Genomic DNA, 21,451 nt, shown 5'->3' on the forward strand with positions numbered 1-21,451 from the left:
AGTGAGGCTAACCAGAAGTTACTTAGCAGGCGTCGAAATGCATTACATAGGGTTTTCACTTATTAACCTCCGACGGGAACACATCATCCACGACTGAGAAGGGAACCGTAACCCCCGTGCGCGGCATTAAAATGACTAACCTAGCCTTATTTAAAGTAATAAACATGTAACGCCATAACATAGAGCACATTTATTCAGTTTCAGACAAATCAGCCATGTTCATAAAACAGCTATTTATTCATTGAATATAAAGTTTTCAATTTCATTATTCTTGATTAGAAATTTCACGTTTAATGCACACTCCGAAGCAAACGACTCTTGTTGATCACCGATATGTAATTGTATGCTATTATATATAAAATGCATATAACTATTATTGGTGTTGGATATAAATCTTACGAAGATCATTGTCAACAGAAGGTTGAAAATAGATAACGCAAAGTACACGCTGCGGTAATAGAAACGAGCCTCGTCGTTTCATCTGCAGCATAGCTCATAGATTTCAGATGGGGTATAAAATTTGAGCCATTTCAGTTCAGTGCGGGAGTAGATCAGAAGTTCACTGTCTTGCAGACCAGGACCTCGTACTTCTCGTAGCGGTGCTCCTTGCCGTTGTAAGGAATGTAGAGGCATTTAAGCGATGGGTGCACCTTGCCGATGGTCAGCGTGCCGTCGTGGGAAACGCGGCCGATGTAGAGACGCTCTCCGGTCTTTGTTTTGCCTCCCTGGATGGCTCCACTGGGCACGGAGCCGCCAGAAGCCGATATCCACTCGAATGCAGTTCCGTCAGAGACGAGAATCTGGAAGGAAGAGTAAGCCACGGATTGTGGAATCGTAGTGTTCATCAAAATGCTTAGCCAAAACGGGTTTATATATCCAAGTATTTTTATGGCACATGTAGATGCACATGTAACTAATGTCAATATATTCGAAGATATTGCCGGAATCGTATGTACGACAGTAGAAATGAGGCTTCGTTCCTTTTCAGAATCTATACTCGGAAGACCAAATCAAACCAAATCTGAGAAAAAAAATCTTAGCTTCATTATCGTTACTTTAAAGTCACTTGGGTGGACACAACATGGTTTATGCGCTCTTGTGGCTCGGGAGGAACGTTCAATGCGTGAAGACTACTTCATTGTTAGTTGCACTTGTTTCTTAGCAATTGGTTCTTCTATTTAAGAGAACCTGAAAAGAATTCTGAACGCTCGCCTAGATTTGGTCGTGGGCTACGCTTGATGAGAACCGGGTGTATAGCAAAGGAAGCATTTTGAAAGCCATTCTGGCATTCAGTCTTTATGTTCAGTTATTTTGTTTAGAATAAATTTGCTGTTCGAAAAAATTGCCAAATTACCATTAGGCAGTACTGAAGGATGCGAGAAACGAAGGCAACGCAGACCAATCAAGGTAGCAGCATATATGGCTTAAACCAATGACAAGTTCCAATTTAACTTTGATGTTATACCACTTGATGTATCAATACAAACCGATTCCACACAAGCTAATTACCTAGTCCTCCTCTAGCTCACACGGCTTTGCACTGCTCAGACGACTCAATATCCGCGGGAACGATTACCTGCGATGATATTATAGCCAACCAGCAGTCGCAGTTTATACAGAAATGAAATAAAGCCGCCACCTTCCAAAAACGTTCCAACAGCTTCGCCAGGTTCATAAAGCCACCGTGAAAGAGGTTCCGATAGCTCCATATATATTTGCTAGGACAAAACTATTTACGTTTTATTAAACTAGAACGTTTCGCGTGAAAGCACTGCAATTAAAGCTGCCATCAAAAATAATTGGAACACGGGAGCTGTTGCCGAACAACATTGGATACCAGTGTACTTGCACCGGTGGTAAACGAAAGGAGCGGAACACGTACGATCGCCTGCCGACGGCAATAGACCATCTATACCTCTCAGCCCACTTCTTTTAACGTGGCCAAGAGCACTCTTCGCAGCATACTGGTCTCACAGATGGCGCTGATAGCAGAGACACATGCGGACGAGGAGGAATAAGTTAAACTTTATTTGCAGTATGTAATTTAGCAGCGTCCCTCGCACACTTCCAGCGCAAGCGAGCTGCTGGAGAATCGGCCCTCTCACAGGGATATTCAGTGGCAATGTTCCTTTTCATATATATTTACGTGTGTTTGCTATCAGCGCCATCGCCGAGACCAGTAGACAGCGAACAATGCTCCAAGCCAGGTTAAAAGAAAGGGTTTGAAAGGCATATATGGGCTATCGCCGCTGGCAGGCCCGCATGCGTGTTCTGCTCCTTTCGGTTACCGCCGCCCCGATAAGGTTTGGCCAGGGCTCCCGTGTTCCAATTACCTATGACGACACCTGTACTGCAAGAGGACTCCGTCTCGTCATTCAACGGCATGCACCTACACGTGATCAACCCTAGTAAGATTTCTGAAATTAATGACGGTTCCAAGCCGGTGACCGTCAGTAATACCGTAAGTCGTGGTAGGCAATTGGCAGCAATGTTCCACTCGCTGCTCTGGGAGGTCTGGTGCACCCGTGCGCCGTACTGAAATGCATGGTGTGCCCTTGCGGTGGCATTAACTACCGGTTGAAGCCTGCGTATACGTACCTGGTACTTTGCATGGCCATGCTCAAGGTCGCCGTAGGGCACGTAACAAGTGGCATGGGAGGGCACCACCTTTCCCGGAACGACGTCGCCGCTCTGAATGGCGCGCCCGACGAAGATGGTTTCGTTGCCCTTGTCGAGGCCCCCAGGCACGGCGTTGGGTGGGATGTCAGCCGCGTAGCAGGTTATCCACTGGGCTATGGGCTGGTAGTGGAGCGCTGCGAGGAGGATGGAACGAGCTTCGGAACGCTTCTCAAAATAACCCTGGCCGCGACTGTCTTGTTGCTGTACAGCCTCTACAAGAGATACGTCTGTTGCTTCTACTTCACGTTGAACTTGGCCGCCATAAAATAACCGCGCCGTCCAAAGCTCAGCTGCGCACATCCCTTCCCGTTCATTCATCACGTATGTTCCTCCAGGGTCCACCTCGGGTCCCCTGAGATTTTCAGTAGACACCAGCGATCTTCTTCCCTGCCCAGTTCTCCCTCCTGGGTCGTTCCTTGACTAGTTGGTTTATTCTATAGTCTAAGCTCTCGCCAACTCTGCCTTTCTATTCGGAGCTGGCTGCTTGCAGTCGGACAGGCCCTATGAACGTGTTATTATTTTCATTCCGTATTCCATGCAGACGAACCCCACTGACCGATCGCACGTGAACTCTCGGTAGATCTGGATATGAAAGAATGCGACACATCCACCGCTAGCAACCATTCGCTGAACAAGTTCCCAAGTAAGCTGTACCTTGCGCTGTTAGCTCTGGTTTTTGGTGGCGTCAACGTCAGCGTATAAAAATCGCGTGTGTGGCTCCATGGGAGCATGAACTTAAAGTGCTCGGCGATACGAAGATGTTGCATTGCGATGAACACAAAAACAATCCACGTTTTCACCACAGACTTTGTGTTATATATTTACAGCACGAATTAAACGTCAGCAACTGTCACAGGGGAAAACCTCACCGCAATAATCACTATGACCATTAAAATCTGGTAGTTCAAAAGAAATGCGCCACAAAGAGAACGGATAAATCGTAGTGCAAGGACGCATACATATGCTGCTAAAGACTCACGTCCGTAGGAGGCCATCTTGATTCACTTGGTCGGTGTTTGTGATTGGCAGTCGCACTGACTGTTTCAGGTCTAGGGCGGCCTGAATAAATAGTGGCGATCTGTGGAGACGGAAGTTACACCATGACGCGAAAATTACTTGGTGTTGCTACATTTGGAAATTGTCCTATCTTTGATTGCGGGCAACATCACGTGTGTGGACGCAAAAGCTTCAGATAAAATGAAATAAATGATGGTGGGCGGATATTTGGCTTCTATCATGTGATCTAATCGAAGCCACATGCACAAAATAGTCAGCGCAAATCGATTTTTGATGACAAACAATATTTGGGGTAAAAATAAAAATTGGAGCCGAAAATTCCCGTTTGGTAGTCGTGTAATAATGTGCAGCGGTTGTAGTTGAATAATTCGGTTATGCGTCACCATAACGCCGTTTCCTAACCGGATTTTATTTTCGTATAAACATTGCATTTGTTCTGTTTTTGAAACTGAAACCGTGAATTTGTAAGTAAAATGACGCGGTAATCTTTACTTATGTATATGTATTTTGCCTTAAATCTGCTTAAGGCTGCCTGTGCTTTGGCATGAACGGTGCTATTAGTTGTACTCTGGTTGAAACGTGTTGCCTTTATTTACATCGTCTGCAAGATACAGATGGCACAAAGATGGCGCTATTGGTTTTTCGCAGCAGGAAAAAGTGTACCGCAGCGCAGCAAACGTGGGTGAAAGTTTTGTCCGAAGACAGGCAAGCCTCAGGTTACTAGCGTTAATGGGGATGAGTTTCGGAGACCAATAAAAAGCTTATCTCAGTGGTCCGAAAGTTCGGGTAAACAGGCACCGATAAAGGAATTTCCCAGGGGCCAAGTGCAGCCTGTAGGTATACCGTGTACAGAGCGGAGGAACTGTCACCACGAATTCAGCCTGTGCAAGATAATACAACGCTCAGCATACCACTCGGCCCCAATTTTGTATGCAAGTTTGTTTTCACTGCGTGTTCACCCCCGAAATGCATTTGAAGCGTGAGATAACATTTAATTGAAGCGTGAGAATAAAAAAATTAATGGATTCATTGTTGTGGTTTAATGATAGCCTCCAGCGCCACGTAACGTACCCGCTAGTGCAGGTATTTTGCACAAAGCGTGCCAATTTCCAGCGTATGGAGGCTTCATGTGGGTAGGAATCAAAACGCGCCTTTTGTGAGGAACTAATTGTCAGCAACGCGCCATGTTCCTGTTTTGGGGAGGAGTGCACAGCTTTTCTACCGAATATTCGGGCGTGCTTCATAATCGTTGAAATAGTACGGCCTATGCATGCAATGAACTGACCCGCGCTCAATAATGGTGCACTTAGTTACCAATTTTCGACATTTAGAGTGACTTTAAAGTTTTCTCTTAGCTCTCTGCAGGTCGGGAGGCAAACGTTAGAAAATTCGGTTGTAGACATTGCTATGGGTTGTAGAGGGATGCTCATTTGCTTCGGACACACAAATTATCCAATGAAGTGTTTGGGTATTATACATGTACAATTGATATTAAAAGATGGTGTCGCTTCATAATTAAAACCGAAAACATTCAGTCCGAAAACTCCCGACTTGAGATTTGTCCTAAACTGCCGAATTGTCCACACAAAAATTCACAGAAAAAAACAAACAAACAAGTGAACAGAAACGTACCTTCCCAATTTAGTTAAAGTTTAGCTCAATCTCTGTGCAGCCCGAAATGATCTATTCAGACGGTGGCAGCAGCAGTAGCACAACCACACCCTCAAAGAACGTATTGCGTCAATTTCTCTACAACCTAATATGCCCAAACATATCACACTCCAAAACTGGCACTCCAAAACTTCACTCATTCGTCGTGCGTACAAGATCGCAACAGACCCTCAAGCTTTCACACCCCCACCCCCCTAGGTAACACCGTCTCCGAGCTTCACTAGACCCACCAAGTCCAATGGCACGATTGTCACTCACTCCTACCGGCCGAATCACCCTCAAGGCATTAGGCCACCCCTTGCTCCGCCCCATGACTCGCTTACCTTCCTACCTTTACATATCCGGAGAAATCTCAATGTGGCACCAACTCCTCCCCACAGGCATCCAGTGTACAACCTCTGCTGGTGCAAAGCCGAAGTATGGCACCTTCAACGGACACGGCCGGCCACCCAATCTCCCCCGTCGAATTAATCAATGAATGAAAGCTTTAATCTACAATTTCGAGCAGCTGTGCAACGCAAGTACTCTTCGACGCCGGACGCTCGCTAGACCGAGATAGCCCAAAGTCCATCATACCCCTACTCGACCCTATCAGTCCTCGCATCGAGGCCACCATTCCTGACACAGCGACCTTCGTTAAACTAATCTCTCTACAGTTGCGGCCGAAGCCACCGCCATTTCCTTCGGGGCGGCCACTAACACGCATACTCACCACCCACCTAACCACAATAATCACCGATTTTCGAAGCATACCAACATTATATGCTGAGAACCCCCCCCACCCCCCTACCCCACCCTGCGGCGACCCTCGAAACCATCCCCTGCCTACTAAAAATCACTCACTCACTCACTCACTCACTCACTCACTCACTCACTCACTCACTCACTCACTCACTCACTCACTCACTCACAAAGTGCGAGAATCATACTTGCGTATTCGTGTATTTGTGTGCGTGTGTGCGTGCGTGCGTGTGTGTGCGTGCGTGCGCGTGTGTGCGTGTGCGCGTGTGTGCGTGCGTGCGTGTGTGTGTGCGTGTGTGTGTGTGTGTTTGCGTGTGCGTGTGCGTGTGTGTTTGCGTGTGCGTGTGCGTGTGTGTGTGTACATGGGGAACCAGTTCATAATCTTTGTATCGTTGAGATAGATTTCTCTTTGAGTGTTTTAATGTTTGAAAGAAAGAAAGTGGAGAAAAACATGGGCCCCGGGGGCCGTTTGGTCCGAACCCACGGCCTTCGGTATAAATAGACTTGTTGAGAAAAGTAATATGTTTTCATTAGGGGACGAACATATTTTTAGCATGACGCTTTTGGTTTGGTTTCGTCTAGTCCACGCCTACATATCTGGAGTCTGCATTTGATTAGTTATTAAATATGGGTAACTTCTTTTGGCAAAATTACCAGTTCACATCTTCGGTATTTAAAAAAAAACAATACTTTTTGAGCGTTGTATTTATTTACGCAGAATATTTGTGTGTCCACTTTTTCCAACTCTCTAGGCAGTCTGAAGCAAAATATTAAAGGGAACTGAAGGCAACTAGCCAGTTGGGCTCACACGAAAGTTCAACTGCCCCGTAGCCCTCTCAGCATTTATTCTGCGGTAAAAGATGCTTTAATCGCTGAGAAATTAGTAAATAAAAAACGCATTTCATCCTTCGCGTTATTTCATGACGTTTCTCGTGAGGGAAACGGCGGCCTGGAACTGCGTCTTTCCTTCTATTTTTCCAGGGGACTGTCAATGTCTTGAAAGACGATGGTCTTTCCTGGGCTACTTAAACGCGCGAAATTTGGTCTGTCTGTCAGTATGATTGTATGCCTGTCTGTCTGTGCCTCGATTCAGCCATGCGGACAAAAGGTAAAGAATTATTGAATGAGAACTTAATATAGCCAAAACCTTTTCGAACCACTACATCTGGAAATATGCTTCATAGCCCGTCAACATTGTTGAGCAAAGAGAAAACATTAGGCATATTTGAGGCAAGACATCAATGCACAACTGGTACTCGCGTTGTGTTTTAATTGATAATATATGTGTGCCTGATATTTGCAATAGCAAATAAAAAATACGCGTTAAAAAATTATTTTGACCTACGAAGAGCTCGCGCGAGCCTGGACCCCGTGGTAGTGTTCCAAGTTCAAAAGTAACAAAAGATTCAGTAGAAAAACAAAGGGGCACTATGGTTGTGTGTAGGTAATTAGATGGCCAAGAAGCATTCTGCAGACGAAGCAAGAAGCCATGGGATGACGCGGGGTAACACCGAGCCACGCCATGACAACCATACGAGTGTCCCACTAATAAGGCTTGATGTTGGGCTAATTGATCGAGCATATTTAAGAGGGAATAGCACAGCCGAAGACAGGAAGGACGCGCACGGACAGAGCGATCTGTTCGTGTGCGCGTCCTTCGTGTCCGCCGTCTTCGGCTGCGCTATTCACCCGTTAAACGTTATCACACATCATCACCAAACAAGCCATTTGTTTTTTTACAACCTCATACCCACTTCAGCATCCTTTGCTTACTGCGTTAGAGTTACGCGCTATCACGAGTAACTCGCGGGTGCGCGCTTAAGTCTCACCATCAATACTAAACTATTTGATCCTCGATACTGTGGTTTGAACAAGCCAAATACCGCTCACACGGTTTCTTCCAACACCATCAGAGTCCGATATGACAACGCTAGTGTGAATCAGGTAGAAACATTGTGTTATTCGATCTTATTCCACAATTACAGAAATCTCGCCATTCAATATCAAAGTTGCAATAGGCCGAGCAAGCGTGTATGTCGCTCCACTAGTGCTGCAAAGTGACATGGAATGAGTCGTGACTAAAATGCGTGGCAGCGCACGTATCACCCGACGTTATCGCCTATTCCGTAGATAAATGTGATACTCGAGTTGAGGTTCGGCATGAAGAGCAGGCGTCACCGGACTAATTGGCTAGCATATTCTAGCATCAGGGTTAGGGTAACGCAAACGCGCCTTTAATTTCATTGATAAGCTCAGAAAGCACGCTTTCCAGTAGTCACCGGCAGTTCGTAATAATAATTACACTAATAGTGATAAATTCACGGGAACACTGAGGTGTGCTCCCCTCAGGGATTGCGAAAGCATTACATTTTATTAGCAGCGGAGCAGTTGTTACTGGCCGTGAATTCGGGGTTCGTGCGCCCCTAACGCCCCCCCCCCCCCCCTCCCCCCCCCCGAGGAACCCTATCGCGCAGGCGTCGTGCAGACATCGCAGTACCCACTCGACAACGGGAAGACACGTGGTAGCGGTCGGAGCAACACTCGAGAGGAGCGTGCGCATACGCTCAGTATCGTAGGAGAGCCCTTCGCGCAGGAGCTCGCGTCGTCGTGCTGATGCGCTCCGTATCGTACAAGAGAAATCGCGCGCAGCGGCTTTGCAGTTCTCCGCATTGCCTGCCGCGGATAGTTGGCACGGCCGTGGAAGTGGCCGCGATACGAAAGGCAGGGTGTGGTACTCAAAATATGTGTCCATCAATGCTCACCTAAAACAGCTTCGCCATTCAAGTCTTGCGCATGAGTGCAAGCTTCCAGGGATTCTTCTTCAAGCTGTCATCGTCTATGTCTATGGTAGCGCTGTCGTGATTATGTCATCATCTCTGCGCCCTTTATTTTCTCCCCGTGAAGCATTTTGGCGTCTCCTGTAGCGTTTTCCTTGTGCATCACACTGTGCACACAGCACAGAGATGCAGAAACGCAGCCATCGGAACGACATTGGTCTCTCATTGCCATCGCCATAATCCTTTTCCTATTGTGTCGCTTCCTTTACTTTGTTACGTAATATTGCGAAGCTCGGCACATTCTTTTTAACACTGCACAGACAATACTAACTAGAGTGTGCTTCGCTACTTTTGTAATTATCATGCGCAAAATATTCCTTCAGACTTCCAGCGGTGCGATTGCGTCCTCTCCTTACCCCCGTAATGGTCTTTTTCCAGTAAGACGTAATTTCCTCTCTCCGTCGGTTTTTTTTTCTTATCCTTTACCAGAGTACTGGCCCGTTCCAACGGAGGAGGGTTGTTTTCTTCTTCTATTTTGTTATGTTCTTCGCCCGTGCAAGCCCTCCCCATTCACTAGCGCAAACGTGCTTTGTTACTTCCGTAATTACCATAGTCAAATCGCTCCTATGGGCCTCAGTACATGTCTGTAACTCATGTTTTACAGCGAAGCTGTCTATCGCTACGATCCAACAGATTTTCTTCAGCCACAGACCGAGTGTAGACGAACAATTTTCAGACTACTGAGAAAACTGTTTATAAAATACAAAAGTTCAGAGCCCTTTCACTCTGTAAGGGAAAATTCCAGTCAGCTTCAATGAATGAATGAATTTATTGTCAAGAAAAAGGAAAGGAAAGACCAGCAGCAGGCGTAAATTGTCACACCTAGGGGTGAACACCGGAACGCCTGCTGGTGTGGGAGTTGGGGCAGAGGATGACAGATTCATAGAGAGGAGAGACAGATGATAGAGGTGACATATTACAGAATACAGGGGAGAGAGGGGCATATTTACAAGTTAACACACACGCACACACCCACACAAAGTCTGGAGCAGGGACCAAAAAAAAAAAAAAAAGGAACTCGTAAAAGTTCACACAGTCACTGTGCCAGAGAGTCAAGTGCCAGGCGGAGCCCTGAGGCATCCAGGTAGCCGCCCAGTGCCTCGTGGACGCTGTCCCTCTCCCTGGTGTTGCCCGGCGGCCATAGTAGCTCGTCTAGCGGCCGAGCCCTTCCTCCCAGGGCGGCCAGCAGTTCCGGCCTCCCTGCCGCATACTCGGGGCACTCGAAGAGCAGGTGCGGCAGGGACTGGACAGGTGCGCGGCAGTGCCGGCAGGCAGGGCTGTCGGCCAGCCCCAGGCGGTGCTTTCGTTCCGCCGTCCACACCGCCCCCACGCGGAGGCGCAGGATTGCCGAACGCTGCTGTCGGGGCAGCCGTGCAGCCCGCACAGGTGGTGGGGCCTCTCCAGCAGCCAGCCGTGGGTCCGGGTGCTGTGCCCGCACGTGCCGCTGTATAAGCAGGCGGGAGTCGTCCGCCGGCATCCGTGGCCGCGGGCGTCAGCTCGTGGGCCTCGGCGGCCAGGCAGCTTCAATAGATAGTGAGATTTCCTGTGTTAGGGCTTTGGTGTACTGGGTATTCGCTATGTTAAATTATAAGGGCCTTGCCGCAATCGCTACGTCACCGATTAAGGACACACACGACTGGTGGGTGGAGACATTGACGTTTATTTATAGCGTGGCTACGCCAATCACGGCGCAGGCTCTAGTGCACGGCACAGGTGGCCACCGAAAAGCGCGGCATTGCGCAATGTCAGGGGGAGAGAGATTCCTCCCATGCCCAGGAGTATACGCGCTAGGGAAAGAGGCGGCAACGGTGGAGAGCAGTATAAGGTGGGTCTGCAACCATACTTTCTCCGTAGACGGTCATGCTTCACTGTTGCAAGACCAAGCTTACACCTATCCCCTTAAAGTCCGCTCCGCCTCCAAACACCAATGCATCGCTAGAAAGACACTTTTGCATAGAGGATAAAGGAACGAAGCACAAGACGCAGAAAAAAGGACACAAGCGCTGACTTGCAATTGAATTTTTATTTTTCGGCATGTCAGATATTTACACTGACAGTCAAAAAATAAAAGAAAAGCAGGACCAACATGAATGATGGAGATAACCCAAGCGGTCGTCACACTGCACCAATGCAATGTGCCCCAAACACGTGCTGAACTATTTGTGGGACAGAAAATTAATGTCTTTTTGGGAGAGGGACAACAAGGGGACGCACACACAATTCTTTTTTTGGCGCTATATTTCGCGGAGTCAATAATTTATCTAGTAGTTCGTCTTTGTGTTTTACAATAACCAGTGTTTTGTGAAAGATTGTGGCGCGGCCGCGGCAACCCTGACAGTGGACACCAAAGTGACGACGAATCGCCTTATGTACATCATAGTTATGTTCTTCTAATATTTCATAAGGGATCTTCCCGTTTGGCCTACATAACTTTTTCCACAGGACAGCGGGAGTGAATGTATACGACGCCTTCATGGCACTCTACAAACCGGTTTTCGTTCTTAACACTCGAGCAAGACTGCATGGTTCTTTTGCTTTTATTGATTCTCAAACACATGGCGAAACGGTTTTTTGGGCACAGAAAATACAACTCCTAGAGTAGCTCGTTTTGCTTTCTTTTTCAAATTTTGGGCTATCCAGTGCATGGAAGAAATCACTGTTAATTGATCACTTTTGTTGGCTTCAACGCCTGCTTGGCTGTCCTGCAGCCCAGCTCCCGGACAGCTGGGCTGCAGCTCTCCTTTTCTTATATTTTTTGTTTTGTTTTTTCACCGTCAGCGTATATATGGGACATGTGGAAACATAAAAATTCATTTGTAAGTCAGCGCTTGTTGTTGTCCTTATTTTTTCGTCCTCTGCTTCGTTCCTTTTGCGGTGTTCTCTTCTTTGTAAACCTGAACCAACTTGCCCAAGATTCACCCTGAATACTTTTGCAGGGAAAATATAAGCCGTCATATATCAGTATAGGGAGGTCCTAGGACTTTTTATTTTTTCATGAATTTTTACACACGCTGAAACTTGTTGGTTTGCACTCGGTCTGCCGCCGGAGGCAATCTTCTGGATCATATATCTATTACAGCGTCACCGTAAAAAGAAAATAGAAACTGCCGATTGCTGCTGCGGCCACTACCCGCATGAGTCGTGCTGCTGGCGTGTCCAGCCAACTAGAACAACATCACTGTTGCTAGCGACTTTGCACCTGTCGTGCACGTAACGTATTTACTGCGTATTTTCTTGGGCTCGGTCAGCTGGAAGGCAAAAACGCTGTAGGAAACAATAGGACATCATTCAACTATGAAAGCATTACACTGTACGGCAATTGCCCAAAGGGAAGCTTTGCCGCAATTTGTATTTTTTTTTAGTTTAAAAAGTTTTTCGTGTCATAAACAGGTGTAGACTGGCTTAATATATTCACGCGGTAATTACGGGAGTTGATAAAAGCATTTTCACGGCATAGTGCAAAGCCTGTCGTCACAGATATCTCCACTATTTATGCTCGTCGCTCTAGTCGGGAAACAGTCACGGCGTTACCCATCCACAAACCGCAACACGTGAATCCAAATGGCTTCCTACGGACGTGAGGTTTTAGTACCATGTATATGCGTTCTTGTACTACCATATTTTCGCTCTCTTCGCGTAGCCTTTCTGTTGCGCTATCAGCCTATAATGCGTCTTGCCTGGTGACTCTTAATGACTTCAAGTTTGTCACGTAGCAAAGTCTGTATTAAAATGTGGGGCGCTTTTGGGCTCACAGAGATGGCACCTAAACGACGTGCTTACACCGCACTCTGCAGCTTCGTTGGGAATGTGCTTATTCCATTCATTCGGAGCTTCCGGTGGAAGTGTGATATTCTGTAAAGTCCAGACCTTCGGAGATCATGTGGGATCGGTGAATGAGGTGGGTATGCATTGTGCTGAGGGCACCGATATATAATAGCGCGTTCATAGAGCTTGACCGTCTGTAGAGTTGGCGCAGACTTGAGCCTGTTACAGTGCTATATTAGACAAGGAAAGACCCAGGAGAGAGAATTAGGCAGTGAAGGAAGGGCAACAAGGATATATACCAAAAATGGCGGGGGACCCGAGGTGTATGATGTGGGAACGCATGTGTTCATCCGACGGGACAGGATTCTACTGTGTATAATAAAGCACTCGTTGTCTCTTAAGTAGCCAGCTTCGCGATTGAGTCAGGAAAGAAACGGTTTTACCATAACGTTTTAATTTACTGAAAGCATGTAATGGTAAGTGGTGTGAAACGACGTGGGGAAGTGGGCCTGTACAATGTGGAATGAGACACAACAGGAGGAATACTAGATTGGATAGCCGCCCCATGGGAAATTCTGGCACTTTCATATGTTTAGCTGGCGCGGCAGAAAGCGTAGGGACTGCGGAGGCTCGCTAACAAGACGTCTTCATCGTCTCTACTTTGTGTATCCCGTGCTGAACCTTCGGCAACGGGTGTAAGCATGAGTGGCGTCGCACTCTCGCTGCTGCCACGAAGAAGGCGACGTGGCAGCATTGTGAGCTTCTTTGTGCCCGAAAGTCAAGGGGGTTTACGAAAATTCAAGGAAGGGTATCAAGAAGTTCTTGTAGTGTCTAACTGCCGCTACCCTGCGTGAGGCTGCACTACCAGCACTGCAGACGGTTAGGGACCCGGTGAACAACGTAAAGTCCAAGGTTACTTGTTCTTCTAGTAAGGCTGGTTCAGGCGGCCCCGAAATAAAACGCGCAGCCAGAGGTCGCGAAAACCGCCGACGCGACGCCTTCCGGCCCAGCGCCTGCTGTAGAGACAGCTGAGTACCTATGCAGTCCTTCACTGGTTCGTCATTGCATATCAATAGTCTCGATTTCGTTGACAGTGTCTCATTTCTCTCGAATGTCGGATTCGGTGGTGCGCGCGCATTGCGGGACGCGGCGCGCCAAGTGAACGACACGGTTCTTCGGCATGGGCCGAAGCTGTGTGTTCAGCTTCTAGATGATACGCTTCTTAGAACTTCGGTTATTGTCATTCTGTTGGCTCTACACTACACTGGTGTTGTAGCAACTGGACGATAAATCTTTATGCGTATACTGAACGGTTGCCGGTCGGCAATTGGCGAACAAACCAGCGAGATTTAGTTAACCGTTTTTCGCGCTCCGATAGCAAGCGGGAGCGCCATTGCGATCCGTGGCGTGTTTAGCCGCGAACGGCATTAAATCCGGTTGCTCTGAGCAGGCAGCGGGTAATGAAGCGGACTGTCGAAAACTGTCAGCTAAAACTCCCTAACAAGCATTCCCTAGCAAAAATTCTCATATAAATTCGAATACACGTACCGTCAAACCCGGTTATATCGAACTAGCAAAAAAACGCCTGTGAGTTCGATATATGGCATAATTCGATATATGCATGCTAAAGAATTGGACAGCATAAAAGCACCTACCGTCTATAAAAGCACTTTATTAATGAACAAACTCACTTCCGCACGAAGTAGTCCTGAATTTTCTTCTGTTTAAGCAGCTTCGCTGCCTGCGACAGCACGCACATTTCTACATTGTCCAAGGAGTCGGAGCAGCTGAGCCCGCAACCTTCCACGTCCGCGCAGAAACGAGGAACTAGTGCGAGCGCATCAATCACTTCTGAGGCTGTGGGCAAAGGCTCTTCGTCGTTTTCCTCGTAGCCGCTTGAGTTCGCTGCACCGTCTGCAACGTAATCTTCGTTTTCGAGCTCACCCGTGGTCGCGACACCGTCATCCACGCTTACGAACTCGTTGGCCGTTGATCCATCAACGGCGTCCTGAAACTCCGAGAGCTCTGTAAACACTTCCACAACATCTGCGATTGCTTCGCCGTCTTCACTTGATTCTCGATCTTCCGAGTCGTCACCGGGTGCGCACAGGCCAGCACGCCTGAAACAATTTCGGATTGTGTCTTGGGTGACATCTTCCCAGGCCCTACCGAGCATGGAAAAGGCACCGAGCAGGTCAATCTTTAGCTCTGTGCCCGCACGAAGGTTCTGAAGCAGCCTCCCAATTAGGCGCTTCCGGTAGCCGGCCTTCAGCGATCGTATCACTCCCTGATCTAGCGGTTGCAGGACTGAGGTTGTATTAGGGGGCAGAAAGCGCAGCTCGATGTTGCTGAAGCTGGCTCCACAGCGGTGCGATGAACAATTGTCCACAAGTAGGCACACTTTGCGGCCTTCGCCCACTAAATCGTCATTCCACGATGATAGCCACTGGCGGAAAAGTTCCCCGGTTATCCACGCTTTTGTGTTTGACCGGTATGTCACTGGAAGTGACAGTGCGTTCCGAAGGCACCGCGGGGACTTACTCTTGCCTATAACAACTTAACAAGGGGCCGAAATGTTTGTGATCCGTCCGCATTGGTGGCTAGCAGCACGGATACACGGGCCTTGCTGAGGAGCAGCGCAGAAAGAAAGCTTTTGAAGCGCGCAGACAGGCTGCGTGTTACAACTGCGGCGAGACGGGACATTTCACTGACAGTTGTAAGAAAGGAAAACTCGTCTTTCACGTACTAGATCAGCGTGAGGACAGCAGGCAGTTTCTGGAGCCGTACGTACGTGAGCTTGTCGTCAACGTTAAACCGTGCCGAGTTCTTCGCGACTCCTCGCGACGGTAGACATGGTCCACCCTTCGTACGTTGAACCGGATCAGCTAACGGGGCAGTGTGTTTGGGTAAAGCCAGCCGTAGGAGCACGAAACGTGCGCCTGCCGATTGCTAAGGTCAGCATCGGAGGTCCGTTTGGTGAACTTGTGACGCAGGCAGCAGTATCCCCTCAACTTCTTCCGGAGTACAGGTACCTATTCTCGAACAGGTCGGATCAGCTGAAGCGAAAAGGGGTACAATTTTGAGAAACTGCCGAGGAAAGAACCAGCTGGGCTCGCTGCGAAGAGCTCGAGTAACGATAGGGTCGCCACCTCTGTGAGGAATGGCGAAACTCAGACAGAAAGCGATGATTGGGCATTTCCGGAGGCTCACGACAGAGGGCAGCGTAAGTACACTGTGTGTAAGGCCCCTACGGTGAGTGGCATGGAGGAAAAAAAAAGCTTTTTTTTTTCCCTCCATGGGTGAGTGGAGATGTTTCGTCGCCATGTTCGAAGTGCGCTAGATCTCGGGAGGCCTTGAAAACGGCTGTCGGCCCGAACGCGCGCAGTTCGCGGGCTAACACCATTCCGCGGGAGTGCGTAAACCATGAGGTTACCGAGAGGCCGCACGAGTCCGCTGAAACGGAAGTTGTTCCTTCGGACGGTAGTGCGGAAACGAGCGATGAGGTGGAAAAGCCTGCAGTCGAGGCAGGAAACGGTTTGCAGGGTTCAGTTGGGAATCATGAAGATTTCGCCACTGAGCAAGCCGATTCCGCCCTGCCACCAGCTCAGGTAGCTGACCTCGAGCAACGGCCAGCCGATCTCGTAGAGATTCAGGTGTCTGGGGTGGCTGAGCCCTCTTTTGAGACAGGGCAGTCTGGATGTAGTGTAGTCCTCGCAGTGAGGAAAGAGAACGGGAACACGCTTCGGTCTTCGCGTGCCGAGGCTGTCGTTGAAAGCGAGGCGTCTGGCCCGGCTTGTCGAAACTTGAATGAACATAATGGCGCCTGACGGCTGAAAGGCGGACGCAGTGGCTTCGCCGCACAGCCGAGGAGTGATGCGGGAAAGTACGGCGGCGCTGGCCGGTAACAGTACCCGGTGTGCCTGCGCATGCGCAAACCTGTTTTTTCGCCTCGGCGCACGCGCAGTGAATGAATGAATGAATTTATTGTTAACAAGGAAAGGAAAGACCACCAGCAGGCCTAGTTTGCCTCACCTAAGGGTGGAAACCGGAACGCCTGCTAGTGGGGGGGGGACACAATTGTACAGGAAAGGGAGAATAGAGAGTAGGGGAGGATATATATATACATATATACAGGCCTAACAGGACATATGGGTAGAATATATACAAGCTTAACTCTAAACCATGAAGGCAAACAAAGAAAAAAAAAGTCCACACGCACACACAAAAACGGCGACAGTTCAGTTTAGCCGGGGACAAAGCGGAGAGCCGGGAAGAGTCCTGAGGTTCCGGTCGCCTACCGGGTACCGTACCGGGACCGGTTCTCCGCTCTGGTATTAGAGAGTTATAGCAGATCGGAAAAACGGTTCCGGTACGGTACACGGTACCCGTTACTGGACCGTACCGGGAAGACTCGTTTTAAGAGTTATAGCAGACCGTAACCACCGGACATGCTACCGTGAATGGGAGCTACTTGAGTTGTACGTCGCTTGGCAATTCTTCGTGAGTCGGTGGCGTTTCCTGTGCTGAAGTTTGGCTGAAGTTTGGCTGCAGGCTTGCTTTCATCATTGCAGAACTTTCGGCACCCTTGTCCCCTTGGAGTAAACGATCGAACCAGCCAACGATATCCTGCTGCGTGTAGGGCAGCTGCGGAGACCGATGTGAGACCAACGGTCACAGGCAGGACTACGTCTTCCCGGTCTGTTTCTTTCTCTTATAGTCCTGCTTTTGCGATTCTAATTTATTACGATCACTTATTGTGGCCAATAAATACCATTACTCATAAAAGAAATAAATACAATACTATTTTTCTGTCTGTCTGTCTGTCTGTCTGTCTGTCTGTCTGTCTGTCTGTTTCATTTGCAACCTGAAACGCATTTGGGTATGCCTAACTCATCGTCGAATACGTATTTGTGCTTGCTCGGACTTTTTCTCTTTTTTGTAACGTTTAGGGAATGTAGCGCATGAGTACTAGAAAATGCAGTGCGGAAAAGGGTATGGAGAGGGGATACTTGTTTTCACGCTTTCGGCATTTTCTGAGTTAATAAGCAACGGCTGATTGTGGTAGGGATATATTTGTGTTCACGCAGTTTAATCTACCAATTTAGGCAACTACACTTTAGGCAACTACACTGTGTCGTTTTGAATGGAGGCGGACAAGATACCTTAATATTGTATAGTTCATATAGTATGCAGCTATATGTTACGAATTTTCTGACTAAACTGCAAAAAAATGCCGAAGGTACGTTTTTGTTTGTTTGTTTATTTCTATAAATAATTTTTGAAGGCTTCATTTTCTGATATACAGAATTCCGGATTTTTCGGTTTTTATCTTTCGGTTTCCATTGCCACGTAACCTAAGGCCTGCGCTCCGCCCCGGCGGACACCGTCCGCCTGGGCCATGAGAAATTGCCGTTTTTTGAGACCTCAGTGGTGTGGGCAATGGGATTTAACCACCTTTTAATACCATATTTACATCCATAGGCGTGCACAGGGTTCTCCATCAGGAGGAGCTAAGTTTCACGTAAGTGCCCTCCATGCTGATTTTAGATATCTTTATATTAATAAATAAAAACATATTGTTGGGCCCTGCCAAACAGAGACGCAGGTTGGCTGCACGCAGGAAGGGGAGCTACTTATTAGGCGATGTGCCTTACTGGCGATGTGCGATAGGGCGAGGCAAGATAGCGGTGGCTGATGGCGAAGAACCCGTGCAAAGCATGGACCGCAAGTCAACGCGCTTCTTCGTCGTCGTCGTTTGATGTGCCGCATCACATGGCACCATAGATGGGCAGGCTTACTCCCGAGTGCACTTACTTTCCCCCCGCTCACCACTGATGAGAGAGTGGTGAGTGAGCCTCGCCATCGTTTTGGACTGGCGAGTGGGAGTGCGAGTGAGTGCGCGCCTCACGCGCAGTGAGCCCCGCTCTTCACTCGCGAGTGCGAGAGCAACACGCGGGGAGCCCCGCTCACCACTAGCGAGTGCACTCGCGCTACTCGACCCATTTGCGGGGCTTAACACGGTGAGTGCCACTATTGCGCTTGTACTCGCTGTTGGCTATTTGTCGTAGGAGCCGGTCGCTGTGATAGTTGTTAATGTCAGGATTGCTTTAAGCTTCGGAAATAAGTCGTCACTTTGCTCCTGCTATGTGGCATCCTAGAATTAATTCACTAGCAGTGGGTTGATTTAGGAATACGATTTAAATGGCCTTCTGAAGCCGTAATGCACTAATACTATTCGGTTTCATGACTGATGGAGGGTCTGCTGCACATACTCGCGCGCGAGGGGAGACGACGAGTGGTGAGCGCCAACGCTAGTGAGTGCGGGTGGTGACGGCGAAGGGTGAGCGTGAGTGAGTGCGAGGGGGGACGGCGAAAGGTGAGCGTGAGCGCGAGTGAGTGGGAGTGGTGACGGAAAGCGGTGAGCGTGAGCGCAAGTGAGTGCGAGTGGTCACGGCGAGTGGTAAGCGTGAGCGTGAGTGGGTGCGAGTTGTGGAGGGCGCGTAGTGAGAGTGAGTGAGGGCGTCTGCTGGTGAGGGCGACTGCTGAGCGTGAGCGTGATTGAGTGCGTAAGGAAAAACATATTTTTCTGTGTGAGTGTGAGTGAGTGGCGCCCAATTTTGCCGAGGTATGCATGGTACGTACCCGCACAGGAGGTAGCATGCGTCATAGTCTTCGCGGACTTATGTATTTATTTATTTACATTACCCTCAATGCCACAAGACATTGGAGAGGGGAGTGGTTTAGATACAATACAGTAATGACAAAAGCAGTAAATGGCATTAAAAAGGTTACAAAAATGGCTTCTAAACATACAATTATAGTTGACGCATAATAAGGCAAGTAGAGAAATGACAAATTGGCTTCTAATTATACAATGTTAGCTAATGCGCGATTAAAGGAAAGAACAACAAAGGAACCTATAATTATACAATATTACCTATGGCATGTTTGAATAACTCATGATCAATAATGGCAGCTGTTGATGAAGGAAGGTGGTTTCATTCTACTGAAGTCCTGGGTATGAAGGACTGGAAAATGCATTGGTTCTTGACGATGGTTGGTTCTTGACGATGGTATTCCAACTTTACTAGCATGATCCAGACCAGACGAGATAAAATGGGGAGGCGAAATAAGCTGATGACGTAGGTGACGGGTCGCAGTTACTCACGTGAAAATATATTCATAGTATTTATGTAATTTTTGGTATTATATCTATTTATTCATTTATTTACAATATAAAAATGTTAATTTTATGGTTTTCATGGTCTGCGCGACATGTGACCTATGCGGAACGTCCAAAAACACAAAGCGATTGCTGACCTTGAACGTGCAAGTTTCTGTTCATGAGGATCACTAACTGAGGATAAATAACTAAGAGCTATTCGCCGAATTTTCGGATGCCCTGACCGTAACATATAGCGATTTCGATGTTCCCCGGTCTTCGGCAGATACACCGTTGAAAAATGGCCTTCGAAAGAAGCATTGGTCAAGTACGAAAGGAAACAAGTTTCTCGATGGATGCAAAAATGAAAATGAAGCGACAGCGAGCCCAATGGTACCAAAGCCACTATTTTATCTGAACTGAACCGGAATGAACAATCTGATCAGATCTATTTCCTCGTCCGGGGCTTCATATAAATAGGAAATAAAAAGAGGACACGAGTAAATCATGAGGCATAATACATGGTAGCGAAGGTTCGAGCAAAAAGCGGTTCAGAACCTATTGCCAGCGACATCAGCATGGGGGCTTATGGGAGTGGCGATTGAAGCGCGACTAGGTGAGGAGGGAAGAAACACTAGTAACAAAAAACCAAGTTTTGTTCAACAATAAAACAACAATTATATTTTACGAACTATATTTATTTCTGAATCACATTTATTGAGGCACAGTGTATAAATAATTTATGAAACTGCCGTTCATTCTCAAAAACCTTTTTGTAGCGCCCTCTGAAGAATGGCACATGTCATTGCTTTGTGATGCAGTCCTTGTAGTGATCGGAAAGGCGCTCCTAAAGTTCGTCTGCTAGGAAACGCCCCTCGCGTGTTTTGGTGGTGCGCATTTGCATTCGTTTTTCCTTGTTAATTTGGTGTGCACTTAATTTTTGCTGTGCGTGGAGTTGCGAGGTGCGTTGTATCGTCGGTGAACACGTGTAGTACTGTGCCCGGCAGGCACGGTGAACTACGGGACGATGCTGCCAACGGTTGGAGCGGAGCGCTTTCGTCGGTACCTACAGAAACGATGTGCTGTACAAGTTGCAACAGCAACTCCCGTCCACCTGGCGTTTTACTGCACCATTTTCCTCTCATTTCCACAGGTAACGCGAAACTATTGTACTGTTAATATGTGCACGGGGGTTGTGTAAGGGGACGTGGTGGTGCTTCGAAAAAAATGGGTCTAAAGCTTTGTTATGTCACAGTTATCTCTTGATTTCACCTCAGGCTGGCTCAGAGCAAGTTGTGTCAATTATTCTAGGACTTCTCAGCGTAGTACCACTCGAATTTAAACGAGTCGCTTTAATTGTCTATCTCAGTGTCTTCTCTATTGCATTACAACGCTTGTAGTGCTCGTTGCTTCCCGCACTTGTATGCGCAAGCATTATTTCCATCGCAGTACTGCGTTGTGCTGCTCCGTGCTGCGCTGCTGCCAGATCTTTCCTGCTATGTGCTTTTACATACTGCCGTCGCTTTCGTTTGCATTGATCCATTTTTCCTCTTTTTACTTATCTGTTGCGACACTTGCC

General features: G+C 47.9%; 1 protein-coding gene across 1 annotated transcript in view; it reads right to left on the bottom strand.

Moving 5' to 3' along the window:
* Nucleotides 1-214: 214 nt before the first annotated feature.
* The window catches only part of LOC144155805 (natterin-3-like), a 54,558-nt gene continuing 33,321 nt past the window's right edge, over nucleotides 215-21,451 (bottom strand). The window contains exons 2-4 of the mRNA XM_077687481.1: nucleotides 3,659-3,757; nucleotides 2,599-2,813; nucleotides 215-800 (exon numbers count right to left, since the gene is read on the bottom strand). Coding sequence (XP_077543607.1) covers nucleotides 552-800; nucleotides 2,599-2,813; nucleotides 3,659-3,674 — 480 coding nt within the window. The 5' untranslated portion in view covers nucleotides 3,675-3,757 and the 3' untranslated portion in view covers nucleotides 215-551. The remainder of the gene's footprint in view (nucleotides 801-2,598; nucleotides 2,814-3,658; nucleotides 3,758-21,451) is intronic.

The sequence above is a fragment of the Haemaphysalis longicornis genome, unplaced genomic scaffold, assembly GCF_048455015.1.
Source record: "Haemaphysalis longicornis isolate Haplotype H1 unplaced genomic scaffold, Haemaphysalis longicornis Haplotype H1 scaffold_1, whole genome shotgun sequence".
Taxonomy (NCBI): Eukaryota; Metazoa; Arthropoda; class Arachnida; order Ixodida; family Ixodidae; genus Haemaphysalis; species Haemaphysalis longicornis.